The sequence below is a fragment of the Oryx dammah genome, unplaced genomic scaffold, assembly GCF_014754425.2.
Source record: "Oryx dammah isolate SB20612 unplaced genomic scaffold, SCBI_Odam_1.1 HiC_scaffold_7, whole genome shotgun sequence".
Classification (NCBI taxonomy): domain Eukaryota; kingdom Metazoa; phylum Chordata; class Mammalia; order Artiodactyla; family Bovidae; genus Oryx; species Oryx dammah.
This window is the reverse complement of record NW_024070191.1, coordinates 32,893,147-32,914,089: the sequence shown is the minus strand read 5'-3', so window position 1 is coordinate 32,914,089 and position 20,943 is coordinate 32,893,147. Positions and strand designations below refer to the sequence as shown.

The following is a 20,943-nucleotide window of genomic DNA, read 5'->3' as shown; positions in this document are numbered from 1 at the left end:
GTATAAAGATGGAAAAGAAAAACCTTCTCACTCCCCACACCGGAGTCACAGGGCATCCATGGGCTTACCGGGTCTTGACGTTAGCAAGCCACGGAGACCCGCTAGCAACATCATTAAGCGGAACATAGCGTGACTTCTGGACTTTCTTTTTTTTTTTTTTTTTGAGAGGACACTAAACGCTACGACCGTTGGCCTTCAGGTGAGCTGCGTTCTCGCGAGGCTACCTACGCGAGAGCTGGGTACTCAGCGCCCCGCCCACCAGTCGCCTGAGGGGCGCACCGGCTCTCCAGTCCTTGCGTTCTGGCCTCTGTCGCGCTCTTTTGCGGACAGCCCGCCCTTCTCGACGGCCCGGTGCCCCCACCCCCAACCCCAGTTATCTGAAGGTACTAGACCACCCCAGCCCTCTCCGTCGCGGTCATCGTCCTTCCACAAACCTTTTGCTTCTTGTGGATGGACCTAAAAGGACTAACACATTTATTGTCCGCTGTTTTGTTATCAGACACCACTTGCTGGATATAAAACTGTGCGCACACACACACATGAGTTATGCGTTCATATTTACTAAAATCGGGGTTTTTTAATTTTAAAAAGGGCAGATTAAAAAAAAAAAGAATTCCAAAAAAGGGGGGAAGTGAGTAGGTTTTGGTATCATCAAAAAGCACCTGCCATGGCACTTTCTATATCCGCTGCCCAAATACACCGTGTAACCAGGCTGCGTCTACTTTCCATGTGGTTCGCAGACCATTGGCTACAATTCATTTAATGGCCTGCCCTTGTTCAGTTAACTTCTGGGTACAGTGAATACTGAGGTAATGAATGAGATGGACATCCCCGCCCATAATTACAGTACATATGTTCCAGTAGAAAATTCTAACCACATTCCTCAACAGAGTATTCAAAATTTTCTAAATTTGTAGCTCAGGCTGCTGCCTCTTTTCCTCTCATCCCCTGTGCTAGGACCACTTACGACTTCCGATATTTCCTGAATGAAAATTGCCTTATTACCTTGGACTGCAAGGCCTCCTCCCTCCCAGACTCACTACCCAGTCTTTACCTCTATGCTGCTGCTGCTGCTAAGTCACTTCAGTCGTGTCCGACTCTGTGTGACCCCATAGTCAGCAGCCCATCAGGCTCCCCCATCCCTGGGATTCTCCAGGCCAGAGTACTGGAGTGGGGTGCCGTCACCTTCTCCGTACCTCTATGCACTATCTTTTAATTCTTTTCAAATCCCAAAGAACAAGTTGTCTCTCACATCAATTAACAGAATGGCAGGTACACAAACAAAAAGGTCCTGTGGTAACAGAAAATTCACTTGGAGAAGCCCCACATCTAAACTCACAGTGGAGATGCGATTCTATGGACTCGAGGCTTTCAACAGGGTTATTTCAGCCTGAAAAAGAACGGAATGGGCAGAAACGTGGCAATGAAAACAGTTGGCCTCTCTGTATGCACAGGGAGATTGGTTCCAGCACCCCTGGTGGATGCCAAAATGCCCAGATGCTCAAGTCCCAAAATTGGCCCTCTGGTTTCCATCTCTGCAGATTCAACCAGCCATGGATACTGAACTGTTTTGCCACTTGCTGTTAGTTGAATCCACTGACGCGAGCCTGCAGATACAGAGTGTCACTGTATTTTTATTGGGAATTTAAAAAATCGCTTGTAAGTCAATCTGTGCAGTTCAAACCCACGTGGTTCAAGGGTCAACAGTATACAACCAGCTTGCACCTCAACAGGAAAAACCAATGCTATACTAACACTTATTTTGGGGTGTCAGTTCAGTTCAGTCGCTTAGTCGTGTCCAACTCTTTGCGACCCCATGAATTGCAGCACGCCAGGCCTCCCTGTCCATCACCAACTCTCAGAGTTCACTCAAACTCACATCCATCAAGTCGGTGATGCCATCCAGCCATCTCATCCTCTGTTGTCCCCTTCTCCTCCTGCCTCCAATCCCTCCCAGCATCAGAGTCTTTTCCAATGAGTCAACTCTTCGCATGAGGTGGCCAAAGTATTAGAGTTTCAGCTTTAGCATCATTCCTTCCAAAGAAATCCCAGGGCTGATGCCCTTTAGAATGGACTGGTTGGATGTCCTTGCAGTCCAAGGGACTCTCAAGAGTCTTCTCCAACACCACAGTTCAAAAGCATCAATTCTTCAGTGCTCAGCTTTCTTCACAGTCCAACTTTCACATCCACACATGACCACTGGAAAAACCATAGCCTTGACTAGACCTTCGATGGCAAAGTACTGTCTCTGCTTTTCAATATTCTATCTAGGTTGGTCATAACTTTCCTTCGAAGGAGTAAGTATCTTTTAATTTCATGGCTGCAATCACCATCTGCAGTGATTTTGGAGCCCAGAAAAATGAAGTCTGACACTGTTTCCACTGTTTCCCCATCTATTTACCATGAAGTGATGGAACCAGATGCCATGATCTTAGTATTTGGGTGTAGTTGAGCCAAAAGCTGGTTTAACCTCGCTTCACAGTATTAGAACTGTTATACTAAATGCTTTGACTTGTTGCTGCTGCTGCTAAGTCGCTTCAGTCGTGTCCGACTCTGTGCGACCCCATAGACCACAGCCCACCAGGCTCCCCCATCCCTGGGATTCTCCAGGCAAGAACACTGGAGTGGGTTGCCATTTCCTTCTCCAATGCATGAAAGTGAAAAGTCAAAGTGAAGTCACTCAGTTGTGTCCGACTCTTTGCGATCCCATGGACTGCAGCCTACCAGTCTCCTCCATCCATGGGGTTGTCCAGGCAAGAGTACTGGAGTGGGGTGCCATTGCCTTCTCCCTTTGACTTGTTAATTGGTGCTAAATATTTTGAATGAATTTTCAGTATCCCATTTGTTTTCCCCTCCTTACTCTTTCCTGTTTAAATCTTTTAAAAAGCAGACTTTATATTATTCTTATTTATGTATATGGCTCTCTCTATAAAGGAAGGCATGTCCCATCCAGAATTTATGTCACATGATCTAATATGGTACCTGCAAGATAGTAGTTTCAGTAAACATTTATAGACTTTTATAAAATCTGATCTGTGCTTAAGAAAACCTGGATCGTGCTTAACTATATAGTTAGTAGACCCAGGCATTTGTCTGACAGAAAGAGAAAATGTAGTATCTTGAACAATGTAATAAGTCTGTGAACATAGCCATACAGTGACACCAAACTTACATATAATTTATCCTTGATTATTAAAACATCTTTAGCAGGTGGCAAAAAATACCTTTAATATTTTCAAATTTTGAAGTGGCATCTATGACCAAGAAATTTTACAACTTTAAAATAACAATCCAAGATAAATCAAGGACAAACCTACGTGAAAAAAAGCATATAAAATATGTAAAAATGCATATAAGAGCAAAAGAAGTTCAGGCTGATCAAAAATCTTTTAGAATAGCTTATTCCCTCATGGTCCAGCAGTTAAGACTGCATGCTTCCACTGCAGGGGGCATGGGTTCGATTCCTGGTCAGAGAGCTAAGATCCTACCTGACCTGTGGTGCAGCCAGAAAAAAAGTCCTAAACATCCAAAAATCCAAGGAATTATTTAATCCTGAGAAAGTTTTAAGTTGCAGAGTTAATATTTACTAACTGTAAAATTTCAGTGATATGAATTACAATTACACAATTTGTGGAACTATATCAGTGTCAAACACAAAACTTTTTAGTTGTATATTAATTCATTCAGAGATTAAACTGAAGACTATTTGGGGTTGTTTACAATTTTTATTATATAGCTGATTGTTAAAATAATGTACCATCTTCAGAGGACTAAGATATGTGTCTTCTTCAAAACCAATCTGTTTTTCAAGGCTTTTTCAAACAATAAGCCTTTGTTCACAATTTGCCAGAAATCTTGAAAATTAGTGAGATAGCATCTGTAAACATTTGACTAGTAGTTTTTTCTAAAACTAATGTGTTTTAATTAATAAGGTTATAAATAGCTGAGTATTTAAGAAGTTAATGGACAACACAAATCAGAATTTCAAGTATTTTATTTATTGTAAATCTTGTTTGTATGTATATATATATATATATATATACAAACCAAAAATTTTTTAAAAAACTAAAGAAATTCAGTTAATAAACTTATTAATAAACTTTATTATGAAAGGTTGTGAAAAAATTTTAGGTGCTTAAATTTTCATCATTCATACCATTTCTTCCATAGTAAAAATTCACTTTTTATCACAGCTGAGACAATAACTCACAGATACCACTAATTTTCTTGCACTTATCTAAAAAAACTTTTTCTTTATTTCTCCAGCCTAATTTCTTGAAAAATATTAGAATCAACAGAGACATTATCAAGTACACCTTAGTAAATGTAAACATTCAAAAGTATATTAATAGCAATCTTTGAAGTTTCAGATTTTGGACTTAAAGTGCTCATGAGATTCTCAAGTGGTTTTATGATAGCTCAATTGATTGAAGATATTATAATTGCTCCTGCTTTTTATTACAGCTATGAATCAACAGCATATCTGATTAGTTCTATTAAATACTTCGTACCTTAAAGTTTATAATTTATTTAAAATGATGCTATTGTAAAAGGATGCTATGTTTTAACATGATTCATAATAGAAATTCTATTTTTAAATTAACTTGGCTAATATTCATTATCCATAGATAGATCCATGGAATCCATTGTCCATAGAATCCATAGAAGCATTTATCCATAGAATGTTCATAAAAATGGAAGATAACAACTGTGTGCATGTATACACATACACACTTATAGTGTGTTTTTGCACTTTTAAATAGTATTGATATCTTAATTGTGTATTTTGTGCATTCTTCTGAATACAGAGTATTCCTTTATTCATGAAGTGGATGAGATAAACAAAATTCTAATGTATGAGGATTATTAGTCTGTGTAAGATTAAAAATATTACATATTAATTGGCAGCTAATTACTTTTCATAGGTATTAGATTATTACATGTTCAACCAGAAACTACACTAATGATAACTAAGGTCAAAATTCAGAGTTACATTTAAGCACATAATGACAAAACTTGAAACAATACAGTTAATTTGAGAATCATTATAATAACATGTTCAAAATAACATAATTCATGTCAGGTGCATTAAGCTCACAGATGACTGAATAAAATGTATTCAGTAATGGAAATGAAAATGTTATTCTAAATTCCCTGGCTTTACTGTATTTCTTCTATTTCTCATTTCCCACTACTCAAGTTCTGTTTTTCTGTATTAATAAAGTCTGTTTTGTGGTATTTTGTCTTCATTCATAATTGCAGCAGGAAGAAAGGCTTTTCAAGAAAATATCAGGAAAAAAAAAAAAGTATTAGCTCAGTTCCCTGAAGATGTCTGCAAAATGAAAGGCTAAAAAAATAATCAAGTGAGGGAACTATATAAAGGAGGTGGAGGCGGAGGAGCAGGACGAGCTGGAACTAAATTTCCCTGAAATGATTCTTTGGGCTGTGGTGGAGGTGGCCTGTGAAGAGGTAAAAAAGACAGTTAATCGTATGTCTCAACTGAATGAAATAAAGCTACATTCATAACATCATTCTTAAAACCATCACTGAATTTTGCCTGGTGAGCATCTGTTTCACAATTTATATATTCTTCTCCTGATGTTCACTTGGATTTCGGTGCATTCTTATTGCATAATAAAGATTATACTGGAGGACACTACTCAATGAGCAATTCAATCATAATTTGAAGGACTTTTGGTGGGGAGGGAGGGGTGAGAAGTATTTTATGCAATGCAAAATATTATAATAAAATCTTCTCCTTTCTTGTTGATGCTAAGCCCATACATTGAGTCCCTCATTTTTCTTGTGCTCTTCAGTTCTAGAATTTTCACTGATTCTTTTTTTAGGTTTTTAAGTTCAGCACATCTAATTCTGTGTGAAATTCTCAATCTTGACTATTAATTCTGTGATACAATCATCATAGTTATTTAAAGTCTGTACCTAATAAACTCTATTAACTGGATACCCTCTGAGTCCATTTTCTTGGTTTTAGTCACATTTTCTTTTCTTGTATGTCTAGCTTTTTAAATTGAGATAGTGAAAGTGAAAATTGCTCAGTCATATCCGACTCTTTACAACCCATGGACTACACAGTCCACAGAATTCTCCACGCCAGAATCCTGGAGTGGGTAGCCTTTCCCTTCTCCAGGGGATCTTCCCAACCCAGGGATCAAACCCAGGTCTCCTGCATTGCAGGCAGATTCTTTACCAGCTGAGCCACCAGAGAAGCCCAAGAATACTGGAATGGGTAGCCCATCCCTTCTCCAGCGGATCTTCCTGACCCAGGAATCAAACCAGCGTCTCCTGCACCGCAGGATTTTTTACCAATTAAGCTATTTTAAATTGGGGGCAAACAGTGAAAGAAAACAACCAAACCTGTAGGAAATAAATCAAGGGTCTGATTCACCCTTGCCCCTGGGTCCCAACACAAAGCCTGGGATATTTGCTAGGGTACCATCTCCCTGGCAGGGCTCCAGGTTTTGTCCCCTCAGCCCTAGTTTGTTGAAAGCTCTCCTCAGCTTTCTATCCTCGCCCATACAGAATAGGTAGACACCATCTAGGACAGAAAAATGGTCCCCAAATCTGAGGTCATCTCTGGAATACTTCCTCTCTTGGACCTTAAAAAATAATCCTTCATTTCTTTAGTAGTTTTCTGATGCCTTCATATTTTCTTGTATTGTCTAGCTTTTCTAGCTGTTCCTAATGGGAGGTCTGGTCAAACTTATGTGATTTGCCATTGCTGGTGATTATAAAGATCCTTGCTTCAGAATCTTATGGATACCAGAGGCTACACCAGCTGTTCAGTGTCTTGTTGGGGCCTCTTTAAAATTTCATTCTGACACTTCATTAATATGACAAAGCTTAAATAAAACCTCTTAAAAACTTTTCTGCAAACTGTGCTCTATCTTTACTGTTGGCAATAAATACCATGTCCTAAATTAAATTAAAATACAAGGGAACTTTGAGACATTAACCGTTGGTTCTATCCTGATCAAGTAATCTAAGTGAATTCACTTCAGACCTTGATGGGTACTGCTGAGGCTGCCTGGCTCCGTAAGTTGGTACTGGAAATCTGTTTGTTTGTATAGGCTAAAAAGAAAAAAAAAAGTTATTACCACAATGCACTCATCAATATATTTTCTATACAGGTTATTTACCACATAAAAATAATCTATTTAAAAATCAATGAACAGATGACTTATAATCTTAACATTTAAAATATTTTGCTTATTCAACATATCTTTGCTACTGAGTGTGGAATATTTAATCCTTTTAAACTATAAAAATTCAATAATAACAAAGTATTATCTTGGCCTTGATCAACTCCATTAGTTAAAAGGTAACATATTAATATTTCCTAGGTCAATATATTTTAAATAAAGCCTTCCAAAAATGTATTGCCAAACGTATACATAGTACCTAACTAGTACTGTAAATACCATTAATTTTCAAATACCCTTGATTTCGATGTGGAAAACAGGGAACTTTTGTGCACTGCTGATATGAATGTAAATTGGTCCAGCTACCATAGAAAACAGTATGGAGGTTCCTCAAAATATTAAAAACATGACTACCATATGATCCAGTAATTCTACTTCTGAGTATTTACCCAAAGAAAATGGAACACTAACTTGTATAATTATCTGCACCACATGTTCATTGCAGCATGAATTATGATAGCCAATATATGGAAGAGTCTAAGGGTCCATCCAATATGCTACTGGAGATCAGTGGAGAAATAACTCCAGGAAGAATGAAGGGATAAAGCCAAAGCAAAAACAATACCCAGCTGTGGATGTGACTGGTGATAGAAGCAAGGTCCGATGCTGTAAAGAGCAACACTGCATAGGAACCTGGAATGTCAGGTCCATGAATCAAGGCAAATTGGAAGTGGTCAAACAAGAGATGGCAAGGGTGAATGTCGACATTCTAGGAATCAGCAAACTAAAATGGACTGGAATGGGTGAATTTAACTCAGATGACCATTATATCTACTACTGTGGGCAGGAATCCCTCAGAAGAAATGGAGTAGTCATCATGGCCAACAAAAGAGTCCGAAACGCAGTACTTGGATGCAATCTCAAAAATGACAGAATGATCTCTGTTCGTCTCCAAGGCAAACCATTCAATATCACAGTTATCCAAGTCTATGCCCCAACCAGTAACACTGAAGAAGCTGAAGTTGAATGGTTCTTTGAAGACCTACAAGACCTTTTAGACCTAACACCCAGAAAAGATGTCCTTTTCATTATAGGAGACTGGATTGCGAAAGTAGGAAGCCAAGAAACACCTGGAGAAACAGGCAAATTTGGCGTTGGAATGTGGAATGAAGCAGGGCAAAGACTAATAGAGTTTTGCCAAGAAAAACCCCTGGTCATAGCAAACACCCTCTTCCAACAACACAAGAGAAGACTCTACACATGGACATCATCAGATGGTCAACACTGAAATCAGATTGATTATATTCTTTGCAGTCAAAGATGCAGAAGCTCTATACAGTCAACAAAAACAAGACCAGGAGCTGACTGTGGCTCAGATCGTGAACTCCTTATTACCAAATTCAGACTCAAATTGAAGAAAGTAGGGAAAACCGCTAGACCATTCAGGTATGACCTAAATCAAATCCCTTATGATTATACAGTGGAAGTGAGAAATAGATTTAAGGGCCAAGATCTGATAGATAGAGTGCCTGATAAACTATGGAATGAGGTTCGTGACATTGTACAGGAGACAGGGATCAACACCATCCCCATGGAAAAGAAATGCAAAAAAGCAAAATGGCTGTCTGGGGAGGCCTTACAAATAGCTGTGAAAAGAAGAGAGGTGAAAAGCAAAGGAGAAAAGGAAAGATATAAGCATCTGAATGCGAAGTTCAAAGGATAGCAAGAAGAGATAAGAAAGCCTTCTTCAGCGATCAATGCAAAGAAATAGAGGAAAAGAACAGAATGGGAAAGACTAGCGATCTCTTCAAGAAAATTAGAGATACCAAGGGAACATTTCATGTAAAGATGGGCTTGATAAAGGACAGAAGTGGCCTGTTCCTAATAGAAGCAGAAGATATTAAGAAGAGGTGGCAAGAATACACAGAAGAATTGTACAAAAAAGATCTTCATGACCCAGATAATCATGATCGTGTGATCACTAATCTAGAGCCAGACATCTTGGAATGTGAAGTCAAGTGGGCCTTGGAAAGCATCGCTACGAACAAAGCTAGTGGAGGTGATGGAGTTCCAGTTGAGCTGTTTCAAATTCTGAAAGATGATGCTGTGAAAGTGCTGCACTCAATATGCCAGCAAATTTGGAAAACTCATCAGTGGCCACAAGACTGGAAAAGGTCAGTTTGCATTCCAATTCCAAAGAAAAGCAATGCCAAAGAATGCTCAAACTACCACACAATTGCACTTATCTCACATGCTAGCAAAGTAATGCTCAAAATTCTCCAAGCCAGGCTTCAGCAATACGTGAACTGTGAACTTCCTGATGTTCAAGCTGGTTTTAGAAAAGGCAGAGGAACCAGAGATCAAATTGCCAACATCTGCTGGATCATGGAAAAAGCAAGAGAGTTCCAGAAAAACATATATTTCTGCTTGATTGACTATGCCAAAGCCTTTGACTGTGTGGATCACAATAAACTGTGGAAAATTCTGAAAGAGATGGGAATACCAGACCACCTGACCTGCCTCTGGAGAAATCTGTATGCAGGTCAGGAAGCAACAGTTAGAACTGGACATGGAACAACAGACTGGTTCCAAATAGGAAAAGGAGTTCATCAAGGCTGTATATTGTCACCCTGCTTATTTAACTTCTATCCAGAGTACCTCATGAGAAACACTGGACTGGAAGAAACACAAGCTGGAATCAAGATTGCCCAGCGAAATATCAATAACCTCAGATATGCAGATGACACCACCCTTATGGCAGAAAGTGAAGAAGAACTAAAAAGCCTCTTGATGAAAGTGAAAGTGGAGAGTGAAAAGTTGGCTTGAAGCTCAACATTCAGAAAACAAAGATCATGGCATCTGGTCCCATCACTTCATGGGAGATAGATGGGGAAACAGTGGAAACAGTGTCAGACTTTATTTTGGGGGGCTCCAAAATCACTGCAGATGGTGACTGCAGCCATGAAATTAAAAGACGCTTGCTCCTTGGAAGAAAAGTTATGACCAACCTAGATAGTATATTCAAAAGCAGAGACACTACTTTGCCGACTAAGTCTAGTCATGGTTTTTCCTGTGGTCATGTATGGATATGAGAGTTGGACTGTGAAGAAGGCTGAGCGCCGAAGAATTGATGCTTTTGAACTGTGGTGTTGGAGAAGACTCTTGAGAGTCCCTTGGACTGCAAGGAGATCCAACCAGTCCATTCTGAAGGAGATCAGCCCTGGGATTTCTTTGGAAGGAATGATGCTAAAGCTGAAACTCCAATACTTTGGCCACCTCTTGCGAAGAGCTGACTCATTGGAAAAGACTCTGATGCTGGAAGGGATTGGGGGCAGGAGGAGAAGGGGACAACAGAGGATGAGATGGCTGGATGGCATCACGGACTCGATGGACGTGAGTCTGAGTGAACTCCGGGAGTTAGTGATGGACAGGGAGGCCTGGCATGCTGCAATTCATGGGGCTGCAAAGAGTTGGACACGACTGAGCAACTGAACTGAACTGAACTGAAGGGTCCATCTGTGGCAAACACACGTACATATATACAAATATTATTCAACCACCAAACGAAACGACATATTGCCATTTGCGACAACATGGATGGACTACAGGCATTCAGGCTAAGTGAAATGAGTCAGAAAGAGGACAAATATTGTATGATCTCACTTATATGTGGAATCTAAAAATAAATAAATAAACACCAAATGCTTAGATACAGAGAACAGATTGGAGACTGACAGAGGGCAGAGAGGGAAATGAATAAAAACAGATGAAGGTGGTTAAAAGATAGTAATTTCCAGTTATAAAATAAGTCATAGGGATGTAAGGTACAGCATGGTGCCTATAGGTAATAATACTTCATTGCATATTTGAAAACTGCTAAGCGTGTAAATCTAAAAGTTTTCATCACAAGGAAAAAAAATGTGTAACTATGTACAACAATGGATGTTAATGAGACTTACTGTGGTGCTCATTTCATACTGTATACAAATATTGAACCACGGTACACCTGAAACTTATATAATGTGCTATGTCTGAAAGTGAAAGTGAAAGGCACTCAGTTGTGTTAAACCCTTTGCAACCCCCTGGACTATACAGTCCATGGAATTCTCCAGGCCAGAATACTAGAGTGGGTAGGGGATGCACAGAGTTAGACACGACTGAAGCAACTTAGGAGCAGCAGCAGCAGCAGCAGCAGTAGCCGCAGCCTTTCCCTTCTCCAGGAGATCTTCCCAACCCAAGGATCAAACCCAGGTCTCCCGCACTGCAGGCAGATTCTTTATCAGCTGAGCCACAAAGGAAGCCTGTGATGTGTCTATTTTATCTCAATTTTTAAAAAGTAGAACACTGGAGTCATCGGGGATGGGAAATTACTGCTTCACGGGTTCAGAGTTTCTGTCTGCGGTAAAGAAAAAGTTTTAGAAATGGCAGTGATGATTACACAACACTGTGAATGTAATTAATGCCACTGAACTGTATATTTTAAAATGGTCAAAATGGCAACTTTTATAGCATGTATATTTTACCACAATTGAAAATGAAAAAAAAATGTCAAAGACAAAAAATTATATATTACATAATTTCTAACTTGTATATGTAGGGACTGTGTGATCATCCTATATATGTAGAAATATGGAAAAATCCCCGAGACTTATGGTTAAGGGAAAAGGGCTTAACAATTTCTTTTTTATAAAAGGAAAGGGAGAAGAACAGAGAGATTCCATACATATCCTTCCATTTTAGAAGGATATCTAATCATTTAACCTCCTTGTAATTGGAAAGACTTTAAAAGTTTGACAGTACCAAATGCTGCCAAAATCTACTTTGACAGGAATGCTCATACATCACTGACAATGCAATCACCCAATGGTATAATCCTTTTGGAAAACAATTTGACGTTTTCAAGTAAACATTCAAATATCTTTCAACCCAGCAATTTAACTTTGGTATATTCCTATATCAGAGTTCTCTAATAGAATTTTCTGTAATGATGGAAACATTCTGTGCCTATGGTGCCCCTACAATAGTAGCCACAGGTGATCTATTGAGCATCTAAAATGTCAGTGAGGAATAGAATTCTTAACTTTATTTAATATAACATAAAATTTAAATAGCCACAAGTGGATAGTAACCACTGTACTAGTACCACCCTAGAACGCACACACAGGCATGAGTAACATACAGAATGTTCATCTCAGCTTTATTTGTAATAATGAACAACTGGAAACTGGTAAAAGAAAAATGGATTTTTAAACTGTGTGGAATTTATGTAATATAATATCAACAGTGAAAGTGAATGCAATAGAGCTACATCTATTGAGAGAGATAAACCACAAAGCAATGTTACAGGGAAAAACCATGATGCAGATACACGTGTAAGACAGCAAACAAAACATTATACAATGTTTAAAAGCAGATCAAGCATTAGTAGACTGTATTGGTGTTTTTCTTTCTGGCTTACTTCACTCTGTATAATCGGCTCCAGTTTCATCCACCTCATTAGAACTGATTCAAATGTATTCTTTTTAATGGCTGAGTAATACTCCATTGTAAATACAGTATACTAATGCATATATATGGAATTTAGAAAGATAGTAATGATAACCCTGTATGTGAGACACCAAAAGAGAACCAGATGTATGGAACAGTCTTTTGGACTCTGTGGGACAGGGAGAGGGTGGGATGATTTGGGAGAATGGCACTGAAACATGTATAATATAAGAAACGAATCACCAGTCCAGGTTCGATGCAGGATATAGGATGCTTGGGGCTGGTGCACTGGGACAAACCAGAGAGATGGTATGGGGAGGGAGGTGGGAGGGGGGTTCAGGATTGGGAACACGTGTACACCTGTGGTAGATTCATGTTGATGTATGGCAAAACCAATACAATATTGTAAAGTAAAAATAAATAAATAAATAATAATAATAAAAAAGAAGACATTAACACACAAAATAAATAAATAAAAGCAGATAAAGCAACATTTTGTTATTTCTTAGGGATATATGCATATTAGAAAAAGTATATTATTATCCCAGTACTCCCTAATATACTCCAAAGGACAGTGATTGCTGGTCCCCTTGCTGAGACAACTAGACCTATTATTCCAGGAGCTCAGCACCAGATTTTTAGTTAGATGCCCTGAGGAAGCCAGGTATTGAAAACAGAAAGACAGCAGACATAGGGAAAAAGAGTGACGGCATAAAACCCAGGACATTTTCTAGGCTTGGTTTCAAGACAAGACATTCTCAATGTCTTGAGACAATGTTTTCCTCCCATCTCCTCTGAGCCAGGGACCCTAGTGCTATTCCATTAACTAACCCAGAGGCCATGTGCAGACCACACTCCTAAATTCTTTGGAAAATATCTACGTTTATTCCTATGTGTGCATGCTCAGTCGCTCAGTTGTGTCCAACTCCTTGCAATCCCACGGACTGTAACCCTCCAGGCTCTCCAGGCAAGAATATTGAGTGGGTTGCCATCTCCTACTCCAGGAGATCTTCCTGACCCAGGGATCAAACCCAACTCTGCTGCATCTCCTGCACTGGCAGGCAGATTCTTTACCACTGTACCACCTGGTATATTATGTAACAATTTTTTAAGCTTTAAAAATGCGATGTGCTGCACTCAGTTGCTCAGTCATGTCCAACTCTTTGCAGCCCCATGGAATGTAGCCTGCCAGGCTCCTCTATCCATGGAGATTCTCCAGGCAAGAACACTGGAGTGGGTTGCCATGCCCTCCTCAAGGGATCTTCCCAACCCAGGGATTAAACCCAGGTCTCCCGCATTGCAGGCAGATTTTTTACCAGCTGAGCTACCAGGGAAGCCCTAAAAGTGTGGTACCATAGTATAATAAAGGAAAAGAATTTTTCATTTAAACTTACAACGTTTCTGGGAGGAGTCACTGAAGAAGCAGGTCCAGAAACACTCGCTGGCTGTCTAGAATCTTTTGCTTGATTTTTGCCACCTGATCTAAAAGATACAAATACTTTTGAGCTAAATTAAGATTAAGACATTTCTACATGACATAGCATTAATATACAGACTTGTATTTTCCCAAATACAGAAGAATGATACTGGTAGTGGTGGTGGATATGATCATGATGATAGCTAAAATTCGTATGGCATTTTTAATAGTTCTCATCCAGTTTTAATCCTTAGAGTACTAGAAAGTTTTATTAATCTCATTTTACAATTAAATAAACTGAAATACTAAGAAATAATTTAGACAATCAGGCCAGTGTTCTCAAACTCCTCAAGTCTTCCTGAAATCAGAGACTACTAAAATAATATTCTTAGGTCTAAAGTAGTCACTCTGAATATCAGGAAGTCCAAGAGAAGCAAAACAAGCTGGCTGGAAAGATGTCAGCTAAGAGTCAGACATTGCCAAAAAGATAGTAAGTAAGCTATGTACAGGAAACAGCTATTGCTATGAAACTAAAATTTCAGAGATGCAGACTGGGGAATTATCTACATGGATCAGTCAGTCTGAAGCCTGAAAGAAAGTTAAGAGAAAAAAGCATAGAAAGATAAATCTGGGGAAGTCCCTGGCAATCCAGTGGTTAGGACTTGGTGCTTTCATTGCCAGGGACCCAAGTTCAATCCCTGCTTAGAGAATCAAGATCCTGCCAAACCACTCAGTGTGGTCAAAAAAAAGGGGGTACAGGCATATGTCTCAATAAACTATATTTTAAAAACAAAAAGAAATCTACATCTGTTTTAGAACACATTAAAAAAATAAAGCTAACATGAGGATTCTCTAGGAAAATATTATGCAGTTTTTAAGTAAGTGAGAAATAGGGCAATGAAGTAAAGGTGAGCATTCCAGGCAAGATATGAACATTTTGGAATCATTACCATAATAAAAACTAGCTATTAAGTAACTGCATTGTGCTATGGATTTTATTTGTTAATATTTCCTTATTTAATCCTCACATGAAGCCCTCCAGAGATAGGTAATATTATTATTCTCATTGTAGAGGATGTAAACCAAGGCTCAGATACTTATTATTTCTGTTCATAATTCTAGCAAATGATAGCTTTGCTAGAACTTGAACTTAGGTCTGACTACAAGGTCCATGCTAACACATGCTACATTCCAATGCCAACGTATTAGAAATGATTGTTGAGAGACAGTAGTACAAGAGTCCAACATGTAGACTAGAAATGTCAGCTGTCTGAATTATGACAACCCTTTCTTCCATCAAAGATTATTTCTTAAAAGCTGATGATACATAAAATCTGTTTTCAAAACAGACTTGAAGACTACTTCTAGGAGAACTGATACTGGAAATAGACAAGGAAGAAAAAATTTTAATGGCATGTAAATCAGAAGTTGTAGCCCCAAATTCTACTTACCCCACTATCAGAAATGAAAGTCAAGTAAAATGAAGCCTAGGGGCCATTTTCAATAGTATACAGGTTGGTGTCATCATAACCTTTTTCCCTCACCATTATAAGAGGTGGCTGAGTCACCACTTACCCTTTAATTCCTGCTCATCATGTCAAAAGAATAGAGAGATAAACTAGAATGCTAGTTTTAAACTATCTTCTATGATATGATTATCATCATACATAATTAAATTACTTAGTAAGAATTTAAAAGAAAAATAATCTAAGTACTCATTTGTCTGTGATCTCTTCCTTCTGCAGTAGCTTCTCCGTAGCTGGTTTCTCTTAATGAAGACAAAAACACCCAATACAATAAGAGGAACAATTAGGAAGAAGAATATCAGGAGTCCGTCCCTCAATGCAGCATTGTTTTCTAGAGAGAAGGAGTTTATATTAATGATAATTAAATTAGAAGTTAACTTGTATTAACTAAAACATACTAAATGATGATATATTTTACACTCATCTTCACATTGTTCAAAAGTCACACTGATATCAACTGAAAAACACTGAGAAGTCTTATTGACTCCTCCTGCTTACTCACGTCATTTCTGCCTTCCTAAAGGTAAAGTGAAAGTGAAGTCGCTCAGTCGTGTCCGACTCTTTGCGACCCCATGGACTAGTAGCCTACCAGGCTCCTCCCTCCATGGGATTCTCCAGGCAAGAGTACTGGAGTGGGTTGCCATTTCCTTCTCCATCCTAAAGGTAACCACTTTTATTAATTTCTTCTATAATCTTACACTGTTTCTTCATGCAAAGTTAAGCAAGAACAAAATATGTTTTATTGTGACCCTTTCTTACACAAAAGGTAGCATGGCATAAATGCCATTCCATTTGTTATTTTTTCACTTAGCCATACTACATATCTTCCCAAACCATACATAGAGCACCACCTCTTTTTCTGTATAGCTATACAAAACTCCATTGCAAGAATGCCCTATAGTTTATTCAGTTAGTGAGTACCCAGTAATACTTTCATTTTTCCAATCTTTGCTATTACAAAAACATATTACAATGAATAGCCTTGTATACATGTCATATCACATAGATGTACCTATAGAATAATTTCCCAAAAGTAAAACTGACATATCAGAGGGTAAATGTACTTGTTGTTTTTTAAAGGCATCATCAACTTGTCTACCACAGTGGTAGTTACAAGTTAGCATGCCATATATCCAAACAAAACTATAATTCAAAAAGGTACATGCACCCCTATATTCTTGACAGCTTTATTCACAATAGCCAAGACATGGAAACAACCTAAATGTTCACTGACAGATAAATGGATAAGTAAGATGTGGTACTTAAATACCATGGACTACAACTTAGCTATAAAACAGAATGAAATAATGCCATTTGCATCAACCTGGATGGACCTAGAAATTATCATACTAAGTGAAGTCAGTCAGAAAGAGAAAGTCAAATACCATATGGTATCACTTATATATGGAAACTAAAATATAACAGAAATGAACTTATCTACAAAACAGAAACAGACTCACTCACAGACACAGAGAACACACTTCTGGTTACCAAGAGGGATAGGAGGAGGGGAGGAATGGATTGGGGGTTTGGGATTAGCAGATGCAAACTATTATATATACACTGAATAAACACAGTCCTTCTATATAACACCAATACTTTGGCCACCTGATGCAAAGAGCTGACAATTAGAAAAGACCCTGATGCTGGGAAAGACTGAGGCAGGAGGAAAAGGGGACAACAGAGGATGAGATGGTTGGGTGGCATCACCAACTCAATAGCCATGAGTTTGAGCAAGCTCCAGGAGGGAGCCTGGACAGGGAAGCCTGGCATGCTGCAGACCATGGGGTTACAACAAGTCGGACACAACTGAGCAACTGAACTGAACTGACTCTATAACACAGGAAACTATATTCAATATTCTGTGATAAATCACAATGGAAAAGAACATAAAAAGAATGCATATATTTATATATGTATAAGTGAATCACTTTGTTGTATAGCAGAAATTAACACAACATTGTAAATCAACTATATTTCAATAAAATAAATTTTCTTAAAAAGTTAGCATACTAGCCAGCAATGTACAAGAATTCCTCACAACCTCACCCATAGAGTCAAACTACTGCATTTTTGCCAAACTGGCAGGTGAAAATTTATATCTTATATGATTTTAATTTGGATTTCTCTTTTTGTACCATGATTTGAGCAACTTTTCATGTTTAAGAAAATACTGTATTTCTTTTTCTTCTCAGTTTCTAAAAGTCCTTTATCTATTAGGGAGAAAAGTTTTGTCTATGATAAATTGGCAATATTTTTCCCATTTTGTCATGCCTTATGGTACAATGCTTTTCTCCATGCATAATTTTATTATTCTAAGGTAGCTAAATTTATCTTATTTTTTGTGGCTTATGGACTTTAAGTCTTATAATTTTAAAAATTCATTAGTTAACATTAATTTTGTCTGCTTCATGTTCTTCAGTGAAATATAGTAAATATGAACATAAGTGGTAAACTATGAAATAATCCTAATTTTAAATTTGTAAAAGTACCAAAACTTTGTTTTAAAAGTTATATGAAACTACATAAAATACTCAAAACAATTAAAAATAAAAATATGAAAACTTAAAGCCAATTTGATATATCATTTTATACCTAATAAGAAAAGGTCAAAATTTAAAGCAACACTGGCCAGGTTATATTAAAATTGGCACCTTCATACTGTCAGTGGCATTACACAAGCTCATTTGGAATTTTTATCAAGAACCATAAAAAGGATTATACCCTTCAGTCTAATAATCTCATTATGGCAATTTATGCTTCAGTTGGGAAAAATGTTTAAGTATTAAGATGTACACTACAATGTCATCAATGCATATCAAGAACTTAGAGACAACCTAAATGTCAAATAATTAGATAAAAGCTAAGTCAAGTTATGACACAATCCATCAATGAATTAAAATGTATAGTTCTGACTTCCACTTCTAGCCAAAATGGGGTAACAGGGGCCAGATTTATCCTGCTGGCTATAGGAACCAGAAAACCAGGCAAAATACTTAAAGCAATGGTTTTCACAACATTGGACATATGGCAATGAAAAGCAGTGATCCCTTAGAGCTTTACAAGGGGAGCTCTACAATTACCCCAGTTTGCTGCCTAGGGAAAGTTAACAGATTGTGATGAGGGGTGTGGGAACCTAAGTGAAATCCAGTGGTTTCCTTGAGGTGAGGAATAGATTCTGGTTGAGGAAGAAGTCAAGATAACTAGAGTTCACAAGCAAAGTACCAGAAGGGAGAAAGCTGCACAGACAAAACTTGAAAGATCTGCAGAGGGTTCCCCTCAGATACTCAGTTGAGAACTGATCAATGTATGCATGTAAGGAAATCACCTGAAGCCAGAGATAGAATCACCTGAAAGGATTAGTGGGAACAAACCCCACACACAACTCACACAGAACTAGAAAGAATGCCTTTTCCTACCACTTTTAGTGGAAAACTCCATAGTTAATGGCATTGAATAGAATAAACAGAAAGGGTTTGCCTCAGTAATGGGGTAAAATCAATCCGAGGCTAAATGCTGCTCAGGTCCCCCCCAATAGAGCTTTAAAAAAGGTTCTAAAGGACCGTACTACATCCAGGTAACTTAAGCCCACTTAAGCTTACATCCAAAGTTCATCAGCAGAAATCCAAAAATACCTAATATCCAACAGGCAAAATTCACAGTTTTGGGAATTCAGTAAAAAAGTTACAAGACATACAAAGAAGCAGAAAAAATATGACCCAAATCAGGAGATTAATTCATAAAAACTAATAAATGATACAGGTGACAGAATTAGTAGACAAAGACATTAGATATTACTATAACTATTCTACATGTTCAAGAAGCTAGCGTAAAGATTGAATATGCTATGTAGAGATGAAAAAGGAAGAAAAGAAGAAAGAAAGGGAGGAAGGGAGGGCAAGGGAGAAAACAAAAAAGGAAGGGAAAGAAAGAAAGAGCAAGGAAAAGAAAGAGGAGGGAGAAATAGAACTTACAGAGATAAAAACTTCAACATCAAAGATAAAGAATACACTGGATGGATTTAATAGCAGATCAGACATCACAGAAGAGTAAACTTGAAGAAAAATAATAGAAACTATCCAAAATTAAACACAAAGAATAAATAATTTTTTTTTAATCAAGTGCCAACAAAGGTCCATCTAGTCAAGGCTATGGTTTTTCCAGTGGTCATGTACGGTTGTGAGAGTTGGACTGTCAAGAAAGCTGAGTGCCAGAGAATTGATGCTTTTGAACTGTGGTGTTGGAGAAGACTCTTGAGAGTCCCTTGGACTGCAAGGAGATCCAACCAGTCCATTCTAAAGGACATCAGCCCTGGGTGTTCTTTGGAAGGAATGATGAAGCTGAAACTCCAGTACTTTGGCCACATCATGTGAAGAGGTGACTCACTGGAAAAGACTCTGATGCTGGGAGGGACTGGGGGCAGGAGGAGAAGGGGACAACAGAGGATGAGATGGCTGGATGGCATCACTGACTCGATGGACATAAGTTTGGGTGAACTCCGGGAGTTGGTGATGGACAGGTCGCTGAGAATCGGACACGACTGAGCAACTTCACTTTCACTTTTCATTTTCATGCACTGGAGAAGGAAATGGCAACCCACTCCAGTGTTCTTGCCTGGAGAATCCCAGGGAGGGGGGAGCTTGGTGGGCTGCCGCCTATGGAGTCACACAGAGTCGGACACGACTGAAGCGATTTAGCAGCAGCAGCAGCAGGGAGGCCTGGTGTGCTGTGATTCATGGGGTCGCAAAGAGTCGGACACGACTGAGCGACTGAACTGACTGACTGAAAACAATGAGAAGTGAAAGAACTGCAAGTAGCCAGATGTACATATAACTGGAGTCCCTGAGGGATGGAGTAAAAAAAGAAAAAATATTTGAAGAAATAATGACCACACTTTTCCCAAATTTAAAGAAAAAAGCACAAATCCAGAAAGTTTAAGAAACCCCAAGCACACCATAATCAAACACTAAAAATTAGAGATAAAATCTTATTAGCAACCAGAGGGTTAAAAAAAAAAAAAACCTACAAACAGAAGACAAAAAAAAAAGACAGATTTCTCAGGAAAAACAATGCAAGTCAGAAGACAATGTAGGAACATCTCTGAAGGAGTAAAAGGGGTATAAACTGTCACCTTAGAATTCTTTACCTAGTTATTATTCAAGAAGGAAGGCAAAATGAAGACCTTTTCAGATATAAGAAAGCTAAAAGTCAATTTTTCACTGCCAGAAATGTGAAAAGAAGTCCTTCAAGTGGAAAGTGAATGATACCACATGGAAATCTGACTTTACACAAAAAAGAAGAGCACCAGAAATGGTAACTATGTGGGTAAACATAAAGATCTTTCCTAGTATCT

The 20,943-nt window shown here is 38.3% G+C and overlaps 2 protein-coding genes across 6 annotated transcripts in view; both read right to left on the bottom strand.

Annotated features, from left to right (window-relative positions):
* LOC120865674 (disintegrin and metalloproteinase domain-containing protein 32-like) overlaps nt 1-1,058 on the bottom strand; it is a 188,520-nt gene extending 187,462 nt beyond the window's left edge. For all 4 annotated transcript variants that reach the window (XM_040242987.1, XM_040242989.1, XM_040242986.1 and 1 more), the window contains exon 1: nt 69-1,058. In XM_040242987.1, coding sequence (XP_040098921.1) covers nt 69-126 — 58 coding nt within the window. In that variant the 5' untranslated portion in view covers nt 127-1,058. The remainder of the gene's footprint in view (nt 1-68) is intronic.
* Nucleotides 1,059-3,712: 2,654 nt separating this feature from the next.
* ADAM9 (ADAM metallopeptidase domain 9) overlaps nt 3,713-20,943 on the bottom strand; it is a 94,694-nt gene continuing 77,463 nt past the window's right edge. The window contains exons 19-22 of one of the 2 annotated variants that reach the window (XM_040242984.1): nt 15,780-15,921; nt 14,042-14,129; nt 7,022-7,089; nt 3,713-5,459 (exon numbers count right to left, since the gene is read on the bottom strand). In XM_040242984.1, coding sequence (XP_040098918.1) covers nt 5,360-5,459; nt 7,022-7,089; nt 14,042-14,129; nt 15,780-15,921 — 398 coding nt within the window. In that variant the 3' untranslated portion in view covers nt 3,713-5,359. The remainder of the gene's footprint in view (nt 5,460-7,021; nt 7,090-14,041; nt 14,130-15,779; nt 15,922-20,943) is intronic. The other variant, XR_005721476.1, reaches the window with a different exon arrangement.